This window comes from Capra hircus, chromosome 16 (genome assembly GCF_001704415.2).
Source record: "Capra hircus breed San Clemente chromosome 16, ASM170441v1, whole genome shotgun sequence".
NCBI classification, from domain to species: Eukaryota; Metazoa; Chordata; class Mammalia; order Artiodactyla; family Bovidae; genus Capra; species Capra hircus.
In genome coordinates, this window is record NC_030823.1 from 71708333 (window position 1) to 71734433 (window position 26101).

At 48.2% G+C, this 26101-nt stretch overlaps 2 protein-coding genes and 1 long non-coding RNA gene across 4 annotated transcripts in view; 2 read left to right on the forward strand and 1 right to left on the reverse strand.

Annotated features, from left to right (window-relative positions):
* On the reverse strand, positions 10800-24749 carry SERTAD4 (SERTA domain containing 4). Of its 2 annotated transcripts, none has more exons than XM_018060772.1 (4): positions 24343-24749; positions 18979-19170; positions 17679-17794; positions 10800-15556 (listed from the first exon to the last, which is right to left on the reverse strand). In XM_018060772.1, exons 2-4 carry the CDS (start codon positions 19151-19153, stop codon positions 14789-14791), a joined length of 1059 nt encoding a protein of 352 aa, XP_017916261.1. In that variant the 5' UTR covers positions 19154-19170; positions 24343-24749; the 3' UTR covers positions 10800-14788. The 2 variants fall into 2 exon arrangements, with proteins under 2 accessions (XP_017916261.1, XP_005691088.1); XM_005691031.3 differs by lacking the exon at positions 24343-24749 and adding an exon at positions 23274-23292.
* LOC108637749 (cuticle collagen 2C-like) overlaps positions 23265-26101 on the forward strand; it is a 60885-nt gene continuing 58048 nt past the window's right edge. Inside the window, exon 1 of the mRNA XM_018059966.1 lies at positions 23265-23635. Coding sequence (XP_017915455.1) covers positions 23265-23635 — 371 coding nt within the window. The remainder of the gene's footprint in view (positions 23636-26101) is intronic.
* LOC108637792 lies at positions 24601-25991 on the forward strand. Its single transcript, XR_001919332.1, has 2 exons — positions 24601-24682; positions 25676-25991. It is a non-coding gene; the product is annotated as an uncharacterized LOC108637792 (long non-coding RNA).

Here is a 26101-nt window from a genome sequence, read left to right on the forward strand (position 1 = left end):
GTTTGAGTGAACTCTGGGAATTGGTGATGGACAGGGAGGCCTGGCATGCTATAGTCCATGGGGTGGCGAAGAGTTGGACATGACTGAGCGACTCAACTGAACTGCTGGTACCACTAGACACCTGTGAATATTGAGCACCTGAAATGTGTCTTGTCCCAAGTGGTATGTGTTGTGTAAAATAGGCACCAGACTTCAAAGACTTAATACACAACAGAAAAGAATATGCAATATCTCATTCATTATTTTTATGTGGATTACATCTTGAGGGCTTCCCAGGTGGTGCTAGTGGTAGAGAATCCACCTACAATACAGGGGACCTGGGTTGGAGTCATGGGTCAGGAAGGAGGAAATGGCAACCCATTCCAGTATTCATGCCTGAAAAACTCCATGGACAGAAGAGCCTGGTGAGCTACAGTCCACATGGTTGCAAAGAGTCAGAGCATAGGTTGAAGTGATACTGTTTGGTACATGTTGGGTTAAATAAACTTTATTATTAAAATCCATTAAAGTCACCCATTTCTTTGAGAGCTTCCCCGGTGGCTCAGAGGGTAAAGCATCTGCCTGCAATGCGGGAGACCCAGGTTCAATCCCTGGGTCGGAAAGATCCCCTGGAGAAGGAAATGGCGACCCACTCCAGTATTCGTGCCTGGAGGATACCATGGACGGAGCAGCCTGGTAGGCTACAGTGCACAGGGCTGAAAAGAGTTGGACATGACTGAGTGACTTTACTTCACTTCTTCATTTCTTTGAAAAAAATTTTTCTAATGTGGCTACTAGAAAATTTAACATCATGCACCTGGTTCGCATTATATTTCTGTGGAAGAGTGTTGGTCCAGCAAAAGTGAAGCAAAGTCCAGGGCGGTCAGCTTTGGAGAGAGGACCAGCAAGGAAGGGCCTGCTATGGCCCCTTGACAGGACTCATTATGAAGTTCAGCTGGGGTTAGGAGCCTCCTCAGAACTGAGAATGGGCCCGACCTGAACTAGGACTAGAGCTCGGGACACCCATTCCTACGCTGGATCCTCTCAAGACGAGCGCCCTTATTCCCTCACTCTCAGGGCTGGACTGATGAACTTGCAGCTTGTCGTGTAGGGAGAGGAAGGAGATGCCCCTTCCCCACTCCGGGGATGCTGGGGCCTCTGTCTTGGGGACCTCCCTGCTGGACCCATTGGGGTTTCAAGGACTGGGGGAGAGGGGTGGTGGTAGGGGTGTTACCCTTTTCTTCCTGCTGGGAGGACTTGTCACAGCCTTTGAGCTCAGAGAAGAGAGATACCCCTTCCAATGCAGGGCATGTTCTATTATTTATTAACCCTGAGGAGGGCTGCCCATGCTGGCCTTCCAGCTGGTTAATTGGATTCCATGACAACTTTTTTAAAGGGGATTTTCTGAGGAGCAGTGTTGTGTCCTGCCCCAGGGGTCCTGTGAGGTTTCCTCCATCTCCTTGCAAACACAGCCACTGCTGTATAACACAGAGCTTTAATCATCCATGTCAGGCTAGTCCCGGCCCCATCGGAAGCAGTGGTGGGGCTCACACAGCCACTGATGCTCAGGGATGGGAAATGAGTCCCTTCCTTGGCTGAGATGGAGAAAATATACAGTGTGTCTGATATGCAGCAGACTGCTGGCTAATTTGTGTGCCGCTTCGGCGGCTTTGAGTACAGCCCCTGGTAGGTGAAAGTGTGCTGCTGCTCAGAATGAGAGTGTCATAGGTTTGCGCTTCCTTCTGGTTAAGGAGACATTAATAAACATAAGGTCTGGGGATAATAGTTATTATCAAGGCAGAGGTCCTATTTAGACAGTTATTTGGAGAACAGGCGGCTAAACACTAGCACGTCGTGATCTGCTCATTGTCCATCCTCTGCGGTCAGGTCTGCCACGGTTAAGACTTCATGGAAAGGATGCTCAGGGGTGAACAGGCGGGGAGGCTCTGGCTGATCCACAGCCATTCTCTATCCTGCAGCCTAAGCAACAGATAAGGACAAGTGCAAGGTCTGCTGTGCAAATTCTGCAGATATCCCAAGCTACGTTTTCAAGCACAGGCAAGAATTGTCTGTGTTACAGTAGCATTTACTGGAGAGCTCTTTTTAACTGTCAGAATGAGTTCATTTATAGAAAGGATTGCTGAAGATGGTGGCTGAGCAACTTAAAGCAAGAAAGCAAGATGACCTTCAGTTCAGCGTCTTTCTTGTGCTGAGTTCTGACGCTAGACGCTGGTAGTAAGTATGTGCCCACAAACAGCTGTCCTGTGGTCCGCAGAGAAGAATCCTATTCCAAGGTTTGGAAGGAACCCTGAAGAGAAGGGATGAAAGGGAGGATCTGAGGCACTGAAACCCCTAGAGACGAGGCTGGCAGGAGTTCAGGCAGCCAGGGAATCCCTTGTTCATGCCCACTGAATTGTGTCTCACATCAACAAGGACAATGATCACAGAGCTATTAGCATCATATGCCTACATTATGTAGAATGACTTACACCCTTATCTACTTACATATCCCAGACTGGTACAGACTTCCCTAGAAGCTCAGATGGTAAAGCATCTGCCTGCAATGCAGGAGACTCAGGTTCAATCCCTGGTTGGGAAGATCCCCTGGAGAAGGAAATGGCAACCCACTCCAGTATCCTTGCTTGGAAAATTCCATGGAAGGAGGAGCCTGGTGAGCTATAGTCCATGGGGTCGCAAAGAGTCATACACAACTGAGCGACTAACACACACAACCTGGTAGTGTATGTATTACTATTAGCCTCATTTACTCACGCTGGAGGAGGGCACAGCAACCCACTCCAGGATTCCTGGAGAATCCCAAGGACAGAAGAGCCTGGTGGGCTACAGTCCCTAGGGCCACAAGGAGTCAGACACGAATGAAATGAATTAGCACACACACACATTTCCTCCTGAAGAAACCAGAGCTCAGGAAAGTCAAGGCATCTTCTAGACACAAGGTACTTATAGCGAGGATGTGCCTGTAAACCACTTCCCAACTTTATGGAAAGCCAGGATTTTAACTGAAGTCACTAATGCTAAAACCCATGATTAATTCCTACTTTATAATTAAAAAAAATTCTAGTTGAAACGTCATTATAGATAGGGGAGGGGATGTTACATTTCATACATCGTGGACCAGCCTGTAATAGCTTAGAAAGTTTTCATACAAAATGTGGACCTTGAATTGGCCTTGAGGGGAAGTTACTCTTTGCATAAATGAGGATATGGAGCAAGGTTACCCCAGGCTAAGGGAGAAGCTGGGGTGATGGCTGCGAGATGAGAAGGAGCAGGTCAGCAGGGGAGAATACTGAGGAGACAAAGTGGCTGGGCAGAAGGTGGGGTTGGGCAAACGGCCTGGGCTGAGATCTGGAGGGCATTGAGAGGCCTGAGAAGGGGAGAAAACTGGTAGCCTGGTGATTCTGGACAGTCAGCCACAGAATGGATGGGAAAGAATGCCTGGCGACAGATGGGGAGCTTTTGAGAAGGAGTGAGGTCTGTAATGGTAGTTCATTCCCATTTGGAGATACCTAGAGAGAGAAAACCGGCCAATTACAGGTCAGAGGGATAGGGTCAGGGGACTCAGAGTCCAGCTGGAGAATGTGGACACAGGCTCGCTCCCAGAAGCTGTCCCCAGCACGTCAGGAGCCTCCGCAAGACTGAGGGTCCCTGCCCATCCCCCAGGGCACTCCAGTCCTGCAGGCCTGGCTTGGGGGGTAGGGTCTCCCTTGCCAGCTCCTCCCTGCCCCCTCTGCAGAAAGACTGAGACATTCCCCTTTTCTCCATCCTCTTGTTTCTCTAATTTTATGATTGTATGAAAATAAGGTTCCCAAATTGCCTTTAATTAGCTTTAATAAGACAGCCTTTTTGCTAATTAAAATGATTATTAAGAAACCATTTATTGAGAATGAATGCAGTTAGAACCTAGGAGAATTCTGAACTCTTAATAATAACAACATCAGACACCACCAGCCCCTTCAGACCACTGCACCTGCCACACTCCTGAACTCAGAAGGGCCGGCGCTCAGGCTAGGGGCCCAGGGTTTCCACACGGTTTCTCTCCACGGCACCTCCAAGGGCAACTGCGGCCTGCATTCCTAGGGCCGCTCCTTTCCTGGGCACTGGGGCTCTGACTGTAGAATAGGGGCCTGGTAATAAGCACCCGGGTTGGCCTATCAAAGAGCCTTGGTGTGCAGCTGAGCGAAGCTGAGCGGGCAGTCAGAGGGCTGTGAAACCTGGAGATTTCCTTCACCTCCCTGCACCTTGGTCCCCCGGACTGTGAGAAGGGCGAGTGAAAGCCTGAGACAGAGGCCCCTTCCGCTGCAGAGCATGCTGGTGCTAAGCGCCTGATAGAGGCTGCACTCCTGGAAACGCACACCTCGGGTGGCGGGGGAGCCTGGGACTGATACAGTCCCCCGCAGCTCATTACAGTTCTCCTCCTCTCCCTCTCCTGGGGGGTTGTGCACGCAGCCGAGGCCAGGGACTGCGATCATGGAACTCGTGAGAAACCTCAAAGACGCCCGGCGCCCGCAAGCAAGGAGCGTGCGCAGGGCAGGGAGGCGCGACCCAGGCGCTGGCCCCGAGGCGCGGAGCTGGCGCTCCGGGGTCCCTGGGTGGGAGCTGCGGCGCTCCCCACCCTACCCCGCCCCACCCCCGGCGGCGCAGCTGCAGACAGCTCCTGGGTGGCGGCGAACGGCTTGTGCAGTCCTTTTCCCTTCCTGTAGGAAGGGGGCTGGGAGCCGGGGTCTGCAGGGGGCTGGACTGCGGGCGGGGCCGAGCGGAGGAGGCGGCGGTCAGGTCGAAGGTGGCGCAGTCATCCCGCCTCGAGGAGAGGCCGCGGGCGTCTTCTAGGGATGTCTTCCGGTCTGTGTCAGCCATCTCGGGCCGTGGGTCCACTCTTCCCCACCGTCCTCCCAGGGTCCTTCCAGGGACCGGGCTGGTCAGTCTGAGCTCTGCTGCGCATGAAACATCGGTGTTTGTTTTTAATGTCACAGTGGCAAGATCGTGGGCCTCGAGTCCCCCGGTCCCGGGCTCCAGTTCGGTCGGCAGAATTTGATGCTTTGTTGACCTTTCGTGACTCAACAGAGGCCTAGTTTCCGATACTTTTCTTCCCACGGGCAGCTCCAAGGATGCTCTGCAGACACGGCGATAAAGTTGCCCAGTCGGAAGCTTGAGACCCGAGCGGTAGTGTGGGAGGACTGTGCACTTGACCTCAGCCGGCGAGGGCGAAGCTCCGAGGCCCCAAACTCAGGGCTCGGCGGCCTTCGCCTCCTCGGGCGCTGGCTGGGAGCCTGGTTAGCGCTTCTGCCCGACTCTCACCCTAGGACGGGTGGGAGACCGCGCTGGACAGCCCCGAGGGTCTGTTATTAGCGAGTCTGGGGTGCAGTGGCCGGGGGGTGGTGGTGGTGGTGGTGGTGGGTGGGATTGTAAAAGGTCCCCAGAAGGTTCCACGGGGCCGCCAACTTTGGGAACCAGCGACTCCTTTCCGCCCCAGGGAAGCAAAAACCAAAGAGGCCTAGGTGGGGAGGGAGCGAGTGGGTCCCCTCCGGGGTGCAGGTGGCCTCGGACGGAGTCACAGGCACGCCCACGAGCACACTCAGAGGGGCCCGCACCATCCATGCCCGCGCGCGCGCGCGCGCGCGCACACACACACACACACACACACGCCTGCTCACGCGTTCGCCGACACTCACACCCACCCCGGCTGCCTCCTCTGGCGGCTGGGGCTCTGGCCGACCTGGCGAGGGGGCGCGAATGCCGGCAGTGGGGTCCCGCCCCGCAACCCCGAGGGTCTCCGGCCCCCGGCGGCCGGGGCGCGCGACTGCTGGGTGACAGCGCGGCTCCTCCGAGCCTGGGGCGCTGCGCAGAGCCCCCGCCGGGCCGCGCGGCACTCGCTCTGGCTCTTTGTTATGCTAATTCCCCTTCCCAGCTGGTGCCAGCTGCCTGCACAATGAGCGCCCCGAGCCCTCGCCAGTCCTCGCCAGCCAGGGAGTGGGGGCGGGGTGTGTGTGTGTGTTGTGTGTGTGTGGCGAGGGGGTGTGCTCGGTGACCTGCGCTCTGGATCCCAGCTTGGCCCAGCCTGGTTGGGTGGTGAGCCGCCCCCCGCCCACCCCACCCTGACTCCTAAGCGGCTCCCTCCTCCCCCGCGTCCTCCCCTCCCCCACGCTTGCAGGGCCGCGCCCCTCGGGACCTGCCGGGCATCCACTGATTCATTCCAGTCGTCCGGGCTGCCGCCTCCAGGTGCCAGGGCTGGATGAAAAGTAAAAGGCTCCTCGGCGGCTCGAGAGCCGTGTGGATGAAAGGGAAGCAGCCGCTTCCCAGACCACACAGCTAATCCTCCCATAAACCTCGAGCAAATAAGGGGAGAGGAAGAACAGGCCGGCTACAGATGTGGAGCCTCCGGGGATCCCCAAATTAAAACTCGAGCAGGGGAAGCACTTGGACCACCACCAAATGACACTAATTGGGTTATGGGACCGTAATCTTGGCTCATATAAAAAAAAAATCCCAACAACAGTTACAGTCACAGCTGCAAGGGCTGTCTTCATAAAAAGAAGGGGGAAAGTCCGCTATTTTATTACTCGTAAACACGAGAGAGAAGAGGGTTCTCGGATCTCCTGCCTGCGTAGTGCAGGCAGGCTGGTTGCTTGAAGGGAAGGACAATCTTTGCATCAGGTGGAGCGGCGCTGTGCCTGGCTGGCTGCGAACGTAATAGGTCGGGGTGGGGGAGAGACCTCTCTGGGAAGGGGGAGGGTACGTGTACTGAGACACCGCGGGGGAGCGTGGCGTATCTGCAGGAATGCATTTCAGGCAATTGGTTAGCAGCTATATGCAGAAAACAATCATCTGGACCGGAAAACTCAAGAGATTTATTCTTTAAGAAACATCCCAAAGCAATGTCTTGGGTTCACGGGGCGGGGAGGTGAATAATAAGGGCATCCTGGGGAAGGAAAGGAAGGAGTGAGCCGATACAAAATTCTAGTGAAAATCTTGGAAAGCTCTCTGCTTGTTTTGAGTCCCTGATGTTAAGCCAGAGGAGACCCATCTTAGAGGCCCTTTGAGGGCAGCTTCATCATTTGACAGATGGGAAATTAAGACCCAGAAAAGTTAGGGTATTATAGATGGTTAGGCAGCTAGTGGGTAGCAGAGGGAGTAGTTAAAGCCAGGCAAGAACCTGTCCCCTAACTCCTAATCTAGAGCTCTCAACATTAAGTTGGTTATAATTTTATGGTTAAGAAACAGCAGTCTTTTGATCAGAAACCAATGGAAGGGACTGTAAGAAAACAAGAAGGTACACCATTTTAGAATGATTGAGTTAAACCTTGTCTGCTCTACAGTGACAGTCAGAACTGGAAATCAATCAGTTCTTGCAAATTCCATCCCAGGGTTCTTCCGAGCCTTTATCTATTCATTCATCATCTATTACAACACCTGGATGGACCTATGGCCCCGAGATTTCCTTATGGGTCCTTCCTGTGCAGGGCTAGTACCATTTCCAGATAGAAAGATACATGCCCCCCAACCCCATGCTTCATGTCCCTTGCATGTTGTCATCTGGGCTAAAAGCAACTAGGTTAAGGCTGGACTAGTTAAGAGTTCTAATCGACTGTCCTTATTGGTAGGAATCCTACTAACTGAAAAAACGAAAAACCTACTCCAGCTGCTGAGTTGCCAAGTATGGGGAGAACAGGAGTCTGGAGCTGGCCAGCCCGGATCTCCCTGGGTAGGCTAAGGTGTCCTGCCTCTCCCACCCCTCCCCCATGCCCCTTTCAGCTGTTTGCTGGCTCAAATGACAGCTACTAGTGTCACCCATGAGATCCTAGAGCCCGGCTGGGTAGGAGAAGAATCTGTCCCAGAGAAGCTCTGGAGCCATCAGAGCACGACACTGCATTTTCTCTCATTCTGGCACCAATTTCTGTTTCTCAAACAATATGGTTCAATTTTTGTGGTCATTTCAGTCCTAACAATCAACAAGCATCACTACAGGTATACCCGACCTTTTGGGAAAATACTCTTGGAACACTGAGAGAGATAGAAATGCAATTTTAAAATATGAAACCCTATTTGCATGTAAGTCATCAGTGAAGACTCTGAGTTTATAGACAACATAGGGAAAATACGAGAGTTTGAAGTAGGGACAAGCACTCCTTAGCTGAACTTTTTAAACTTAGGTCTCGTAAGTGGAAACTTCCATAGGTTCTTTTTTATAACTACTTTGAGGCCACATCCTCAATGTTATAATTATACAGAAAATTCTGCTTTGGCCTCCATGATCAGATATAGAACCATGAGGAATAATGCTGGTCTATTAATAACTCTATTTACTCAATACTGTTTTTTTTTTTTTTTTCTGAGTAAAAATCAGGTCTAAGAGAATCATTCAATACAGTGATTGGATAAACCTGATCTTTGGCAAATCCTAGGGTTGAGTCAGAGGTTAGTCGTTTTTAATCTTTTCATTTGTAAAGGATACCTCTTACTCCTTTCCCATAGCCAGTGTTCCAAAAGAGTTTATCCTCAAAATAAATTGCATTTATTAAAGATAATGCCTTCATGTTTTGAGTTTCTTCCCAGTCTGATCTGTGTTAACTCAGAGATGATTTAATTCTAACCAAAGGTAAAGAAATATGACAAGGTACAGGAATGTGACTATTTCCTGCACAACTGCTTATTAGAAACATTATGATTTCCAATAAGCTTTTGAAATATTAAAAATATCTCAGAATGACTGCTTTCCTAGCTGTCTAAGCATCCTGGGTTCACAGGTTTGACTAGGTTCGAAGGTTTGACACCATCCCCCCTGTTTAATTTCAAATTTGCTGTACAGAATCTAGGAGGCAGAATACTTTCCCCAAAGAGAGGGTGTGGTACTGTCACCTCCAGCACATTAGCGGAGAAGTTATGGAGGCTCACTATTTTACATCCATAATGTGTACCCAGGCAAAGTCAAGTCACTTCCCTAATATTAAAGTCTTGAATCCTGACAACCTGACAAGGTAGGTACTGCACGCCATCCCATTTTACAGACAAGAAAAGTGAGGCACTAGGAAGTAAAATGGCTTGCTGACCGAGGCCAAGTTTCCACTTCGCATTATATTAGCAGAGCTGGAATTTGTGTTCGGGGAGTTTGACTCCAAATCCCACTCTCTTAATTCTGTGCTACACTCCAGTTTCCCGAGAAACCCACAACCCCAGTGCCCGAACAGAACAGGAGAGATGAGCTAATGCCTTTACCTACTCACAAAGACAGTTTGGTGGGTTGTCTGAAAAGCACAGCATCTACAGGCTTGAAGAACAACAAGGAGAACCCCTTCCAGCCCCTTGAAAGGACAGACTAGCCATTTCTCTCTTCTTGAAAAAAACATTAAGGAAATCCTTAGGTCCCTGAAATGATTTTTCCTGTCTTTATAAAGAGGTTTGACCCCTCCCGCCCCAAATCGCCTTCTTTCCTTTTTAATCTTTAGACTGCTCCTTAAAGAAAGTGAGTACACTCTGCATGGCTGCACTCCTCAGACTTCGTCCCCTCCACTCCATCAGAGATCAACTCCCCAACCTGTTGCTGAAATCCCTTGCCTTGCTGCCTGTCATTCTCCATCTTTTCCTTATTATGCAGACAGGGGTGGTATGAGTTTTGAGGATGGTATAGATGCCAGGGCGCTGTGCCAGGTGCATTTCAGAGAGATCTGCTCACTTCTAGATGGCCAGAATACCAGGGCTATGTCACATCTGAACTGAACTGAGCTTAGCACATTGCAGTTGCCTCATAAGACATCTGCAGAAAAGCACCGTGTCTAGAAATATCCAGGCTGGGTTCAGGTGCGAGCAGACCAATCTGACAGTGTCGTGGAGAATCACACCTGATGCCTGGACTCAGCTGCTCCCATGGAATGACCTGGATGGTGGTAATGTTTGTTGAAAGCCAGCCCCCCTCCCCAAGGTTCTGCTATTTACCCACTGTCTTGGGCTTCCCTGGTGGCTCAGACGGTAAACCGTCTGCCTGCAATGCGGGAGACCCAGGTTTGATTCCTGGGTTGGGAAGATCCCTGGGAGAAGGAAATGGCAACCCACTCCAGCACTCTTGCCTGGAAAATCCCATGGACACAACTTGCATCTCTGCAAGTTATTTTTTCGTGTGTGTTCCCCCCCAAGATACGGCATTTTATAAGGTTTCATAATTTCAAATCAAGGCAATAGTTGCCTCGAAAGGCGTTGAGAAATATGGGAAATTTCACGAGAAATGACTAATTTCATCTCTCTAGGTTCCATCAGTTTCATTGCGGTCAAAAGCAGGTGTTTCCAGGCTGTGAATAAGTGGTTTGCATTTTAAAAATTAACAAATTGGACCAACACCAAGGGAAAAAAAAACAGCCATAGACAGCCCACCAGAGAATTGTTTACCAAAGAAGAAGAATCTCATGGTGATGGTTTGCAAACACCACCAGACTAGCTTGTGTAAATTCCCTTCGTTTAGTCATCGCTCTTCAGCCTGTCACAGATAGTGAAGGGAAATGCAGAAACAGGAAATTACAGACTATTTTAAACAGCATGTTTTATTAAACTCACTTGCTGATGCACTTTATGGCAGGATGCGAGATTCAAGTGTTCATAACTTACATCTTTGCAAGTGCTTTTCCTAAGTGAATTCTCCCAGCTAAAATACGGCAAGTACACAAGGCTGGAAACAATCTCTAAACTAGTAACTGTTTCACCTCAGGTTATATAGCTACATCACATAAAATGGATAAGTTTTAGCCAAGGGAAGAGATTATGCCTTGCTTATTCGCTATACTATATAACTCTAAGAAAGCACTGGAGGCATCGTGTAGTTCATTTAAAAGATCCTTAATGCATTTATTTTAAACCACAGAATCAAAACACAACAATCTTAAAATGAATTCCTAGAAAACATATATTGTCTCTTTTATTAAATATTGATGTCATTCTTATCTTCACGAGACATTTCTGCATCTAGTTTAAACCATCCTTATTAATGCCATGCCAAATCCTTGTTTTTGAAAAGGCCTAGTTAAACTGGCAGCAATGTGATTGCATTACAAATACAATGACTGCAAATTTCAGGGGCTGTCATCAAAATGGATTTGCACAACTATTTTCAGAAACTTTTGTTGCTCATAGTTTGTTTGAAGGATATAAAAGCTTAGCTGCACTGCAAATGTCCTCATATCCCTGCCTGATATTTATTGTGAGTTTGACACCTTTTAACACCCATGTTTTCTGCAAGTTGTTCTTTGCTCTGGATATACAGAAAGGAAGTCCTCAAGGAAAGCTGTAATACAAGTTCACATTTGGAGGGGCGGGTAGCCATGCTTTGATGAAGTTATCTATGAGCTCTAAAAGCAAAGACTATTACATGCACTTGCTTCAGCATCTATGTAACAAATTAGGGTCAAGGATCTTCCGCCCGATAAACATTTCCATTGTCTTCAAATATCAGGCGGATCCTTGACCCTAATTATTGATTAGGGTCATTTATTTTCACCTGGTTTAAGTTTTTCCTACTCCCGCCCCCCCCCCCCCCAGGTTCCTGTCCTTACAGTCTTATCCCCTTCAAGGTGAACTATAGAATAATAGGATTTTAAGAATGGAAGCATAAGATGATGATACTTTGCCCTTTTAAAGAGCCTTTGCCAGGCTCTCATCTACAAATCACCCGCTTGAAGAGAGGAAGGACCAGAGGTGGAGGTTAATGATTTGGTTAAAGACGTGCACCTAGGTGCCTAGGGGAGTAGCAATTAAAGGCAAACTTCGGGGAGCTGGGCCATTTTCTTGAGTGAAGATTTCCCCTCATTTAAATTTTAAAAGTCTGGCTTCTGGCCCTATGAGATTTTCCTTAAAGCAAAGAAAGCAGAGTATTATTTCCAGGTAGAGAGACAGCGGTGTGGTGTGGAGGGCAGTCTTAGCTTTTCCCATCTCTGAGGATATAACTAGAGAACCCAATTCAGAGGCTTACCTTACAATGAAGGGGAGCCTTGTCCACTCAGGAAAATCTAAGTTAATATCTCTTGAGTAGATATCACACAGGAGGCCATAATGCTTTCGTAACAACAGTAGGAACATTTTTGATATTTGGGTGGATGTTTAGGGATTATTTTTTTCTTTAAAGAAAATGTATTCCTTTAAGTATGCTGGAACTGTCCTACAGTCAAAAACTTGATTACGAACTATGATGCATTTTAATGCTACTGGATTCAAAGGCAGGTCTCATCCTTCAGAGAAGCGCTAGTGCGTTCTCTAGAAAATCACCAACTCCATCATTTCACCATTATCTTTAGCTTTGGCCACCATTATCTGGTAACACTGGGCTGTTAGGGGGAGGGGCAGCGGCGGGGTTTAAAAACAAAAGTCCTTTCTTTCATATTCAAATTTCCATGATGTAGTATGCTCGTAATAAGAATGCTGCTTTTGGCAAATTACTTTCCAACTAGCTTGCCCACTCCCTTTAAAAAGATATTTTTGGCCGCACCAGGTGGCATGCAGGGTCTTAGTTCCCCCGCCAGGGACTGAACCTCACCCCTGCAATGGAAGCACAGAGTCTTAACCATTGGACCACCAGGGAAGTTCCAAGCTCGCCTCTCTTACCAAGTGCAATATTAGCCTCTAAGAACAACAATAATACAGAATTAAATGGAATACCTCCACAGCTGTTTTAACCACTTATATATGACAACTGTCAATTGACAATCTGACAATTCAAAAAGAATCAGTTAGGATTCAATATTTATGACTTCATATTATGCTATTTTTTTTTCTTCAGAAACTTCACAAAAGCCAAAAAATCTTCAGATCCTTTAAGATAAAACCTTATCCATCACCAACCATGTCACACTATGCTCTTAAATCAACAGTAATCTAAACCTGCAAACGAGGACCATTCTAGAACACCTGTTGGATGGGCCTCTCAAAAAGCACTCTCTAACTCTGAAAATGCCTGTGTGGCCACTGTCCGTGACAATTTCTAGTGACTTTGAGCTTTTCTTTTAAAGGAGAATGAGCAACGGAAAAGAGAAACAGCCAACAGTCATTAAAATACGAAAATCTGAATGAATTTTGATCATTTTAATAAATATATATCAAGAAAACCTCACTTTATTACAACACATTCATATACAAGCATCTATCATCTAAGTTTTCAACATCAAATGTTTATCAAATATTGAAAATAAAGGACAAAACATCACTAGACTATTCAGCCAAACACAAGAACGGGTTTTAAAAATTGGTCCTTGTGGACATTGTCCAAATGACGATCCTACTCATACACTGTATGAATGAGACCTATATTTAATATTAATAGCAATAATAAAAAAAGCTTTATCTTGGAGAAACGGGGAGGACTTAACTTATTTCCTCCATTTGGAATTTGTTTCCTGTGAAGTATTGTGTAAGGAGGCCCAAGTCAGTCAGTAACCTCGGAAATGGAAATAGAGTTTAGCAGGAGGAATTAGCTGGCATGGAAGGAAGGATGGTCAGAGGGGCCCCTCTGAACACTCTTGCCAACGTACACATGAAAAAAAACGACTGAGAAAAATGTTGGCCAAATACATAGGAGCTTTTGCTGACTGAGTCCCATTTCTCCAAAATAACTTTCCCCAAACGAAAATCTTTACATTCTTTAAGATAAAACCTTATTGATCACCACATCGTGTATTAACATTGTGCTTCGTAATCAACAGCAAAAGTCATATATAAAAAACCACATGCTTTTATAATCTAAACGAGTGAAATGATGCAAAACAGATTAAAGTATGATGCATGCTACTGGTTCATGAACTTCATTGGACAAGAAAACAAAACAACCCAAAACCCAGAAAACCCAAACCCCAGCAACAGACCGTTGCCATAGAAAAGCTTGAGCAGCTAGTGCTGGTCTCTAACAGCTCTCTCTATTGTTTCCTCCATCCCTTTCTAAAAATGCCAAATCCAAAAGCAATTGGGCATCAAAAAATAAAGGAAGAATAGAGATGTTGAATCAAAAGTTGAACGCAATAGTTCGACGTTAAAGATTTCCAAACAATATTGATCCACCCTGTTTGTATTTTTTTTCCTGTTTGTTAAATCCCTGCTGTACTCTGATTTATCCTTAATTTTCACATTGGCAAAAATTAAGATAAAGTAAGGCACCAAAAATCGCCCTGTATAACACCTTTCTAAAAGCCTCATCACCCATCACAGGCAAGCCAGGAACTTGCAGGGATCACCCTCTACTCATATCCTTGATTGTTGCCCCTGGTCAGGTGTTTCATTTCCTCCTATCCTATTTTCCTCTGTCACACAAGACGGTTGAATCCAAATATTTAACAGCACCAGGAAGCCATTTCTTCTAGCTCCCTGTCCTCAGTCTTTTATTCAGAAAAAAATACTGTATCACAGAGAAGCAGCAGACATCCTTTGCTGGTTATACTGATTTGCTTACCAAATAACTACCTAATTAACTGGCAAACAGGTGGAAGGTTCATCGCTAGTGACAGGCTCCTTGCGGGTCGTGGAAATAGCACAAGGGCACACTGTCCCCCAGTCTAATCTGCTGATCTTCTCGGTAAGAAAACTAAGATATACGTTTAAGCATTAAGTCAACTGTCTTCTCGGTAACGTCACCACATTTATGAGTAGCCTGCCGATGCCTACAATACAGATGTTTTATGCAATCTGCTCTCCAGGCATTTAAACGACATGGCATGTTCATGGCATAATTGTATCAGTTGTACAAAACTATAAAATCCATTCAAAATAAAATTTATGAGAGCTAATTGATCATGCTGTGCATGCTTCAAAGTTTGCGTGAGAAGATGGCTCATATTTTATGTCCTTTGCTACAGCACAGTTTGTTACTCGGCGAAGGCTCCTTCTTCCTTAAGGACTTTTTCCAAGACTCACTTACACTGCTTTTTTCGTTATATCCAGTCTCAAAATAATCATAAAATTGGCCTTTGCCCTCAAAAGCAAGGTCGTTGCCCACAGATCCATGGCTCAGGGGGCCACCATCCCTGTTGGTATCATCATTTACTTTCTCATCATTTAATTTGGCCTTTTCCTGAACACCAAGTGACCGGACGTTAGTAACAAAGATTTCACTGGCAGGTATCTGGCCATCACCCTTGTAAACAGGTGTGCTGCCTATATCAAAATCCACCTGGTGGGAACAGCTCGGTAAAGGCAGAGGGGGAGAGGAAGAGGAAGACGAGGAGGGGGAGGAAGAGGAGGCAGTGGTGGAGGCACTTCCGACATTAGCATTGACCGAAAGGGGTAAATTTAGGTAGTGACCACCACATTCCTGGTACAAGCAGCAGGCATGAAACTTTTCACACTCCTCTTTGGCCATCCGAGGTCGTTTCCGGTAAGGACAGTCTTGAGCCATAAACCACTCCTGGGCAGAGGCGCCATTGAAAGAGCAGGCAGGAAAGCACCAGTTATTCTGCATGACAATTTCTCCATGGATCCTTTTCATCAGATTGTTTATAAGCACAGATCTTCGGAGGTACACTTCAGGGTCATCGATAAACTTTAGCTTTTCTAAGGACATATAAAGGATGTGGGCTCGCTCCTCAAAGATTGAGATGGTCTAAAAATCAAAAAGGGAAGAGAAAGCTTAGGAAGTGGCCTTTATTAAAATATCATCCCAGCATATTTCTCTCTTGGCAGTTTCTGGGCCTGGGGATGCTGTGGTCTGGTTTCCCTCGGGTTCATTTAGCGATGCTCTCCTGAGGGCTTGCTAATGCTTCCCCTTCCTAGCAGACTGACTGGTGATGTTGAGCACAGGGGAATCCAGCCACAACTCAGACCTTGGCAGGGACAGGTCAGGATGTCCGCTCTCTTATGGTGCAGTGAGGGGGATGGTGAAATGCACAAAACTAACCTATGCTGTTAGAAGTGAGGGGGAGTTTCTTTAGAGAGCTGAGAAATGGTGACTAGAAAGGGACACTGGGGAGGCTCTAAGTTGCTGGTTACATTGTTGCTTAATCTGGAGGCCAGTTACATGGCTATTTCACACTTTGTGAAATTCATCAAGCTGGACTCTTAGGACACTTGGGCCTTAATGTGCATACCAAATTGCTTCAGTCCTGTCTGACTCTGCATCCCTATGGACTCTTTGCAACCCTCTGGACCATAGCCCGCCAGGCTCCTCTGTCCATGGGATTCTCCAGGCAAGAATACTGGAGTGGGTTGCCATGCCCTCCCAGGGGGTCTTCCTGACCCAGGGATCGAACTTGTGTCTCTTATGTCTCCTGCATGAGCAAGTGGGTTCTTTACCACTAGCGTCACCTGGGAAACTCTGGGCCTTTATATGTGTGTATACAAATATACATGCACACACACATACTCGTCTATTCCATGTCAATAAATGCTTTTTAGAAGATGCCAAGTTGCAGGTTATCAGCATATTTCACACCCTGGCAAGACATCAGGAGTATGAGCTCACGCTTCCTGTGCTGTTTTTCTGGGTTTCATTCGTACAATTATCTTTGCCTGATAGAGGGACAAAAATAAGGAAAGAGGTTCAAACCCTAAAGGGAACTGCTGGTTGCAGGGCCACAGTAGGCTTCTTCTAGAATTGGGCAGGAGAGATGCAGACCAGAAATCAGAGGACTCGCTCCCAGGTTGTGTGATGCCATTACTGTGTGATGGTTGGCACAAACTGACAGCAGTTTGGAAAACTGCTACAGCCACAGCACAGAAACCAAAATGGACATAAAATGCTTCTGTCCTGGGGCCCAGCTCTTCCAGGTCATTAAAAAAAAAAAAAAAAAAGCTAACCTCAGGAGCTGTGAATTAAACCAGCCCAAGCTGACCAAAGGCAGGGACTACACGGGAAGGCCCAGCGCCTGCCAATGCGTGCTGATGTCCTGTTATGAGCAGGGGCAGAGCAACACCGAAAGGCTGGCCGGGGGGCGATGGAGTGAGAAGAGAGGGAGATGAATTAGAAAGAAATTAAACATCCTCTCTGCATTTCAGACAACTACGGCCTGGGTTATCCTCTCCTCGACTAAGTTAGCACATAGTTTTTGAAAGAAGGTAACCATAGGAAAAGGCATTGGTATTTCAAAAGCTTAGACAGCCACTTTTAGACTGCTGTGTGCTTTCCCGATCCTGTCATTTCCTTCTTATTCATGCAAAAAAAGTTAGCTTTGGTTTTTCTCTTGGGAATGAATTATATATTTTCGCAAAGAAAACATATAATGAATGTACCGTGAAGGACACTGCTACTTTCATGCACACATTCAAAGGATAGGGAGTCCACCTCAGAGAAGTCAGGAAAACTCCTGGGTGACTACCCCTGTGTGGGCACAGAGGTGGCATTGGCCGTGGGAGCCTCAGCTCAGAGACAGGGAGCAGGTCTGGAAAGAACAAGTGCATTTCTGCACATGTGAAAGTGCCAGTTACCATGAATCCTTAATGCAACTCGAGAAAAATGAAATCATTAGTAAAAAAAAAAAAAGGCATTCCTTGGATTATATAATTCTGTTATTTCTGGACAGAGGAGTTCTTGCTGGCTCTTTCTTCAAATACTTGTGAAAAATAACACAGGACACCCCAAAAAGTGACAACGATTAATATGGCTCTGCTGAGAAGTGGCTCATTTTCATTGCTTGGGTGGAACAATTTAATTTCTGGAAATGGATCAAGCAACTGTTACTAAGTATCTTAAACTCTTAATAAAAATAATGACTATTAAAAAAACATACTTTATGGCTACAGCTGCTGAGTGGTGGGTGAAAATCCTCTTCTTCCACATACTTCCTCTTAAAGTATGTGATCTTGGATGTTGTTATAGGATTTGAAATTCCCCTGTAATGTGATCCTGTGGTAATAAATCAGATATGACAAATGACATGCGGTTTGCCAGAGGTTCTCCAAACAAAATGCTTTTCTTTCCTTGCCTTCTAGAAGATAACTTGGCTACGTATTTGTCTGTACATGTGGTGATTAACAATAAACATTAGTCTTAATAGTTGCTATCATGAGGAATCCTGTGACCCAGGCCAGGCAAGGATTTCTAGACAATTATAGAGGAAAATGACATATTTTAGCATTTATAAAATATTCAGAATCATAATTCTATGCACAGGGAAACAGTAAAATTCAAAAAGGAAAGTAATGTAATAACTGAAATAATATTGTATTTATTCAGATTATTTACTTAAATTCATGATAACACCATTTTTCAAACGTATGTATCTTTAACTGTAAGCACTAATAACTGAACAACTTTTAAATATTGCTGGCTCTCAGTAAGTAAACAAACGATTATCTGTACACTGGAGTTATAATATTCCTTCTTTCGAAATAAGAAATTTAAATTTTTTTCATTTAAAATTAAACTTCAGGGTAACAAAAGTCCTCTTTGCTCTCAAAAATCCAACATATCAACCATGAATGGAAATAGGGTCTAATTTTCAAAGACCAAGCTTTTACTCCTTCTTAGCCAATCGGGGATCACCAAGTATTTGTTTTCATTTTAGGTTTTGGATTTTTTTCCAGTCTAGTAGCACACAAAAATCCAAAGGAGCTCACCTTAGAGCATAGGACTAATGAATCAGGGAGAACATATTTTTTTCTGGGCTTACAAATTTTTTTACCTATAATACCAAAGGCAATTGTGTGCTTAATAAAAAGAAGAGCCACATAGCTGCTGGCCCAAAGGGCACATTCCTTTATGTCTCATGGGATAAAGATTTCATTGTCAAGCCCACCGAGGGCTTGCATAGCACTGAGAGATCCATACAGTTCCAGAAGGTAGAAAATTGAAAGTCAGACTGAAGAGTTTCAAGATCTGCTTTGGGTCTCTTAAAAATACAAATGCCTGACTTTTACCTGAAGCAGCATCTCACGGAAACTCAGGTCTGCATGCAATTATCACTCCTGGCCCTTTCCTTGGGGCCTTGGAGTCCCTGGAGCACCCTCCTGAGCTGAGGGCACCCTAGACACCACCTTCATCTACCAGTCTGGCCACAGAGGGCAGCAGGGAAATGTCAAAGGCAGTACCTGCCAGGGGGGGACCGGCTCCCCGGTCTCCCTGCAGGGGAGCCTGGGCTGGCCCCGGGGGGCTCAGGCCTCCGTAGCTGTCAGCCTCCCATAGTGTCTGGTACCCCGCAATTTCAGCAGCTCCTTCCGAGACAATGGGCTCGCAGAATCTATTCATGGACAGAACCAGAGTCATCTCTGACAGCCTCAGATCTGAAAAAAGAAAAAGAAAAAAAAAAAAAAAGAAAGAAAAGAGCCCTAATCAAGAGCAAGCCAGAGCATGGCCTTGGCATCTTCCTTCCTTTGCTTTGGGAAACTTTTACATCTTGCTGCTCCTCTTTGCCCTGAAACATTATTTTTTTTAAAGAAAAATCTCGGTAAACTCTCTTGCAGCTATTAGCTCAGCCTCTGTGTTCAGCAATCTGCATTTCATGGGCGGATCTTTAAAGCCCCATTTCTTATTGTTCTCAGATTCCCCTCAGCCCTCTTCCAGACAGCTGCCTTGCCTTCTAAACACATTTTCCTCCTGACCTTCCCGCAGAAAATGTACCCCTAAGAGGCAAGGCCAAAACCCTTGCCGCTTCCTTTCTATTAATAAGGCAAAATCAATTTTCTAGTCAAGTCCCCCGAGAGTCTCCTTTGATGAAATCCACTAATCAATCAAAAGAAAAGGCTGGGGGAGGCAGGAATCTTCAGCGGAATTCCATCTGATGCTCTCAGGTTTGGTCTGTTCCACTTGCCCGTGGCCCCCTCTTCCTCGGTTTCCGCAGGGCCAGTTCCTCTACAACATGTTGGGGCTCCCTCCACTTTCTTCTCCCAAAGCGAAGCAGACAGAGACACACTTGGTAGTTGTTTCCACCAGCCCTGATCGGCCTGAACTGGATCTGCCTCCAGTCAAAACACTGAGAGATGAAGACAGAAAATTGGCTCCAGTTTCCAGCCGTGAGTTGCAGTCCCACAGGAGCCAAGCACAACATCAACGGAGCAGGCGGAATATTAAACAGGAGCCAGGGCTTCAGGGCCAGAGGCAGCCGACAACTCCACACCGCAAAGCTCAGACACAAGGCAGAAACTTTCCAAGAGGCAGCACACCACTGCCCTCCTGGGTAGTTCACACCCTTCCCCAGGGTGTGCGGGGAGACTGGGAGACCTCTCTGCCCTTAAGATGCGCCCTGGGCTACTTTGCACCTGGGGTGGTAGGGCCGTTCTCCTGGGGGCTCAGTGTCTTTACTTGGTCCTAAGTAGGGCTTGAGGTGGGGTCCAGAGTGAGTGCAAGGGGGAAGAAGCCAAAAGGCCTCCTGGCCGTAGATCGGTGGTGACAGGCAGCAGCCTCAGTGCCTTATTAGCCGCCTGACTCCTTTGAGACCCAAACCTCCACTATCACTGTGCCATTTAAAGAATGGTCAAAAAGAGTGATGTGACCAGAGCAGTCCTCTGCTTTCTTGAAGACTGATTTGTCTTTGAAAAAGACGCTAAGGGTCTAGTTCTTGCTTTCGTCTCCAAATTGTACAGCTTGTAATGTTTGGGGGGGTAAGGGTAATCTACTGTTGTCTTGTAGGAGACTATTATTACCTACATGTTAAAACAAGGGTCCACTTCCAGGTGGAGGAGGAAAGGCAGCAGGCGAAAGGGAAATGGCTTGAGTGGAAATGGCCTTCTGGCCGTGCGAGAAGCTCTTCGCAGCAGTGACTCCATCCACCACCCAGGTTTCTCCCTGAGACCTGAAATTCTTCCCCAACCTCACTGGAGGAGGAAGCCTGGCCTTCTGACATACAGGAGAGACGTCCAGGTCAGCGGCTACAACGAGGACCCAGCTGATTTAGGCCACTAACACACCTTTGTTGTTCAGTTGCCCAGTTGTGTCCAACTTTTTGCGACCCATGGACTGCAGCAAGCCAGGCCTCCCTGTCTGAACCACCCACCCCTTTTCTTTTAAAAGTGGCAGCAAGGACTTGTTGGAAAACCTTATTTCAAGAGAGAAAAAGTTCTATAAAAAGAAATGGTTGGACACACCATTTATTCTGTTCTTTGAGTCATCAATCAAGAAATTTAGATCACGCTGATTTCACAAACTAAGCCATTCTATCACCCAAAAGACTGGATGCTCAAACTCAGCATCCAAACAAGGTATCAAGCCTCATGATAATCTGTTCCCTGGAAGACTCTCATGAAATGGTCCAATTTCTTACCCTACTTGAAGAGACAATTGTTATCAGGAAGTGCCACTGCCAGGAGCACATGAATTACAGAGCTTTTTCTCAGAGTCCATAGCCCTGTCTCATTGACTGCAACAGTTATTTTCTCGCTTGAAATTTACACTTATTTTTGTGTTGGATTCTGGGAATAAGATCCACATTTTTTGCCTATGTGGAAATTTTATTACATATAAACTAAAGCAGGTTGACAAATCCATACCCCTAAGACAAGAGAAACATTTGCAGGCCCCTAGCAGCAATTACCTTTGTTTAATAGGACATTATATGGGCCCTATGCTGTTTTATGTTAGTAAGAGTTTGTTTATATTTTAATGACTTATCCTTGTATAGTTTTTTGGTTAAGGATTTCAGTGTTTCTATTTGTTAGTATTGTTTCCGGCACATGAAATTCTACTCTTATGCATTTGAGCTTGAATCATGGCATAATAGTTTTTATCCTGGCTGTTTCTTTCTTTTATACTATCTAGTTTCAGTAAGGTTTTTTTTTTTTTTTTGAATGGGAAACTTTTATACACAAAATCCTCAACTGGAGGGGCTGAGTTCCACAAGTACTTTATATAAGCCTGAATAAAATATAAATAAGTTGGAATTATTTGGGAGCGGGGAGGAAATTTTGCAATTGAGTCTTCCTAGTCCATTTAGAACTTACACTGGAATGTTAGTAAATTAAGGAGGCAAGTTCAATGTTCATGAAGAACTGGAGAATGGGGCAGTAAGCCATGATATTGCATGATCGTTTTATTAGTATTTTGTGTACACATCCAAACTGTCATTTTTTTTCTCAGTACAATGAGATTTACATTGTAATTCTGCCACTGAGTTCAGAAGTTGAAATTCACAAATGTATCAGCTGTGAATACTACATAAAGTCACAGAGATGCACATTTATGGTAGATTTTGTTTTTTTAACATCAGAAGTGAGTGGATGCAAAAGAAAGGTGTTAAAGTGTGTTTTGTCTATAAGGGGGTTTAAAAAATAAAAACTAGAAAGCCCTTAATCTTTTCTCCTCAGGCTCCTGCATGTCTGTTTTGTCAGCCAAGGTAGCAGAATGACACCTCAAGCATTCCCCAAAGGCCCAGGGCTAAGGTGTCAAGTTTTGCCAGCAAATGTTCACAGTAAAGTTACCAGCTGGTTTTACACACTATGGTTCTTCCAGATGAGTTGGGCTGCTTCTCTCCTAGGAGCCATTATGATGCTAATAGGGGTGGCTGGCACAGAGGACCAGGGTAGCTGCAGATTTAGTGATGCCTGCCACCCAACAGGGGATCTCAGTCATTCTTTGCCCACCCCATCCCTCTCATCCATCACTGGAAAACATTTTATGAAGAGCATTAGAGCAGTTCAGAGGTCTAACTCCAATACTGAAAAGCACGGAAATAAAAGAGCTGATATTTTCAATATGTCTTTGAGATTGTGAGTCTTAGATATCCTGCCCAGGTGGAATCAAGCCCTTGATCTGACACTGTCCCTAACAAGCTATCAACAAGCTCGGGTTGGAGGTGGCAGGGTCTGGGTGAGTGGCATAAAAACCTTTCAACCCTTCCAAATAGGCAGATGTCGCTTTTCTAGCAGTCTCTGCAGTACACCTGTCTGCCCTGGAGATACATTTCTCAGCTGCTGCTTTGAAAGGCCAAGAGATTTAGGTCGGATCCTAGGGCTGGGAATGGGAGTGCCAAACCAGAGGGGGATGAGGGTGGGGGACCTGGGGGTCCAAGCCCAGCCCGGGGTGCCAGGTCTCCCCCCCCCCACGCCCAAGACTGGGGTCTGAGGTTTGGAGACCCACCCTCTGCAGGTGGGCAGCAGCCGATGTCCGAGTCCCCACAGTGACACACCCCCGGGGGTCGGGGGCCCCATCCCAAGCCCCTCTCGGGGGAAAGCCGGCAGAGCTCCGCCGGCCGTCCGCCGCGGGAGAAAGTAAACACCACCCCAAGTGTCTGGGAACAAAGGCAAGTTGTCTTTCCGCGGTGCTGGAGCCGTGCGCCTCTCCTGAAGAATAAGAGCTATGATTACTCTTTCTTTTCTTCTTTTTTTTTTTTTAAACCAAGTTTCCTTCTAAGGGAAATAAACACCAAAGGTAGGATTCCAAGGAAATGACTCACGGCGGTTGGCAGGGCTCTGGCGAGGCTGGCCCCGGCCCGCGCTCCAGCCCGCAGCAGATGCCTGCCCGGCCCTCCCTTCCCTCGCCGGCCAAACCCGCCCGGAGCCCCGGGGCTGCGGGAGCGCCCTCCGCCTCCGCGGGACCCGAGCGGCCGGGACTGGGCCCGCACCTCCCGCCCGGCCCGCACCACCCTCGGCTCGCGCGGCCGCCTCTCCCCCCTCCTCCTCCTGCCCCCCGCCGCCTCTGCGGTCCCGGCCGGGCACACTCCGGAAAGTTGCTAGGGCCGCGGAGGCGGGAGGGGAGGAAGGGAGGAGAGAGGCGGAGGCGTGGACCAGGCGGGCAGCAACCGGGCCCGCCAGGGAGGTGAGCTGAGGACAGAGGAGCCGCCGCCGCCGCCGCCCGCAGCGCGGCCCGGCTGCCGGGGAGGGTGCGGGGGCGGAGGTGGCGGGGGGGGGGGGGACAGAAGGTGTCAGCTCTCGCAGCTCTTCCTTTTTCTTGCAAACGCGCGCTCTTGACATCCACCGTCCTTCCCTCCCCACCTGCCAACCGCCGCGGCGTTATCCAGACCTTGGGGATGGTGGTGGTGGGGCATGCCTCCTACTGACTCTGCACCCGGGGATAGGCGACTAAGCGGCTACTGAGGACCCCAGGGTGTCACCGGAGCCGCGGTCCCCACTGGCCCCTAGAGTCGGCTCGGTGCGCGTGCGGGCGGCGGCCGCTCCCGCCCGGGTACAGGCTCCGCGGCGCACGCCAGCCCCGCGGAGAAAAGCCCGCGCCGCCTCCGCGCGCAGAGGCTCTCCGGCTTCTCCCCTTCTTCCACCCCTCCACCCCTCCACCCCTCCACCCCCTCCACCGGCCGCCCGGGTCCCGCTCCGGCCGGTGCGCGCCCACTCGGCGATCGCCGGGCCGGCGGGGGTCGCGGGGGAGCCGGTCCGCGACCGCAGACGCCCGAGGGGACCGGCCGTCGCCCTCCAACCCGGCCCGGCCTCTCCGCCCCCGGCCGCCGCCCGCCGCCCGCCGCCCGCCGCCCGCCGCCCGCCGCCCGCGCCCGCGCCCAGCCCGGCTCTTACCGCGGGGTCAGCCGGGAGGCGGCGGCGGCCGCGGCGCTCGAGCTGCTGCTGGCCCGCTCCGGGCTCGGCGCCAGCCCGGCCGCCGGTGCACACTCCGCGCGTGCGGGGCCCGGCCCGGTCCGGGGAGGTGCGGGTGCTGGTGCTGGTGGCGGCCGCGGGTGCGCGGCGGGCGAGGGTCCCGGCAGGTCCCGCCGCCGCGACTGGGGCGCCGCGCCGCCGTCGCTGCAGACGGTTATGGTAATGAGCGGCTCTGTCTAGCGAGGAGCGTGTGAAACCCGTCAATCCTGTTTGCCATTTCCCCGTGGATTTCCGAGGAGAGGTTCTGCACGATGCCCCCAGGGTGAGCGAGGCAACATGACAAGCGCGCCCGCTCGCCTCCCTCCTTCCCTCCCTCCCGCCGCCGCCGCCGCCGCCGCCGCCGCCGCCGCCGCCGCCACAGCCGCCGCCGCTCCTCAGGCAGCACACGGGGCGCCCTCCCCTCGCCCCCACCCCAGCCCGCCCCCTGCCTCCTTCCCTCCTTCCCGCCCTCCCCTCCCCTCTCCTCCCCTCCCCTCCCCTTCCCTCCCAGTGCCCGGGGACACGCGGGCCCAGCTCCAGCGCCGACCCCACGCGCTCCCGGGCTCCGGCCCCTTCGCCCTGGGGGGGCTCGGCTGCAGCCGAAGACTATATTCACCCTGCAACCTTCTGAGATGTCTTCTCGCTTTTTAAAAAATTTGGTTTACTTTTGTTGTTGTTGTGTATGCGTGTGATTAAAAAAAAAAAATTCTGCGCCTTTCCCACCCTTTGCAAAAGACTTTCTTCTCCTTTGCCACAGCAAACGGAGATGAGAAACAGCTGTGTTTGCAGGACCCGAGCAGTTCTCCCCTCGCCGCTCGCCCCCGCCCCCGCCCGTTCCCCGGCGGAGCTGTGTGTGTGTAGTGTATCAAAAAAGTACCCTTGGTCCGACTGTAACTGGAATTGGCAACTCTTTCTGGGTGGGGGAGCCTCCAGGGAAAACCTCCAGGAAAAAAAAAAAAAAGTAATAAAGGAGGTTGTTCTTGGTCAAGAGAATGTAATATAAGCTCCGGAATCACATTATTTTGCAAATAGTAATTTTCCTCTATATTGGGCTCCACTGGAGTTTGTTTTTTTGAAACATTAATTCATAACTTCTGTCTAGGGACCCCTCCATAGTCGAGATGGGTCATTTCAGGTGCAATGAACGCAGAGACTTGGAAGGCAGAGACCTAATAAAATAGGGGGAAGGCACCTGCGCGAAAGTGTTACAAAGACTATAATGTTTGTTTACTGCTACTATGCCAGATGTGCTAAATATAACACTTCTTTAAAACAGTGATCCTCCGACTGTGAAAAACCAAACCTCTTGCTGCCTGGCTCCCTAGGAATCAAGAAGAGGCACAGACTGAAAATCAGGGAGGAAAGGAACAAGATCAAGGATGAGGATTAGCATCTGCAAATTGAACCCTATCTAATTTGCATGTTTATTTCTTAGAATTGTAATTAAATTTGTGTAATAAATGTTTTCCATTTCATTCCTATGCTTAAAATTTGGGTGACTGACGTGCAGTTAAGTGAATTTTTTTTTTCTTAAAGCAAATGTAGTTTATTCAATAAAGCAGCAAACAAATATTAAACATAATTAGAACTAATCTGCTTTGAAGGTATTTTTGTTGAACTTTGTACATTAAAGACTCTCAGAGGTTTTAAGGGTATTAGGAAGCTGAGAGAAGGCAATTATGCTGAAAACAGACTAACTCAA

What these genes read in the sequence shown, in the direction of transcription:
- SERTAD4 (XM_018060772.1), bottom strand. Translation starts at nt 19,153, where the DNA reads ATGACTCTGGTTCTGTCCATGAATAGATTCTGCGAGCCCATTGTCTCG. An exon ending in AGCCGGTCCCCCCCTGGCAG is followed by an intron (nt 17,795 to 18,978) that starts GTACTGCCTTTG and finishes TTATTACCACAG; the next exon opens with GATCACATTACAGGGGAATT. An exon ending in TCAGCAGCTGTAGCCATAAA is followed by an intron (nt 15,557 to 17,678) that starts GTATGTTTTTTT and finishes TTTGATTTTTAG; the next exon opens with ACCATCTCAATCTTTGAGGA.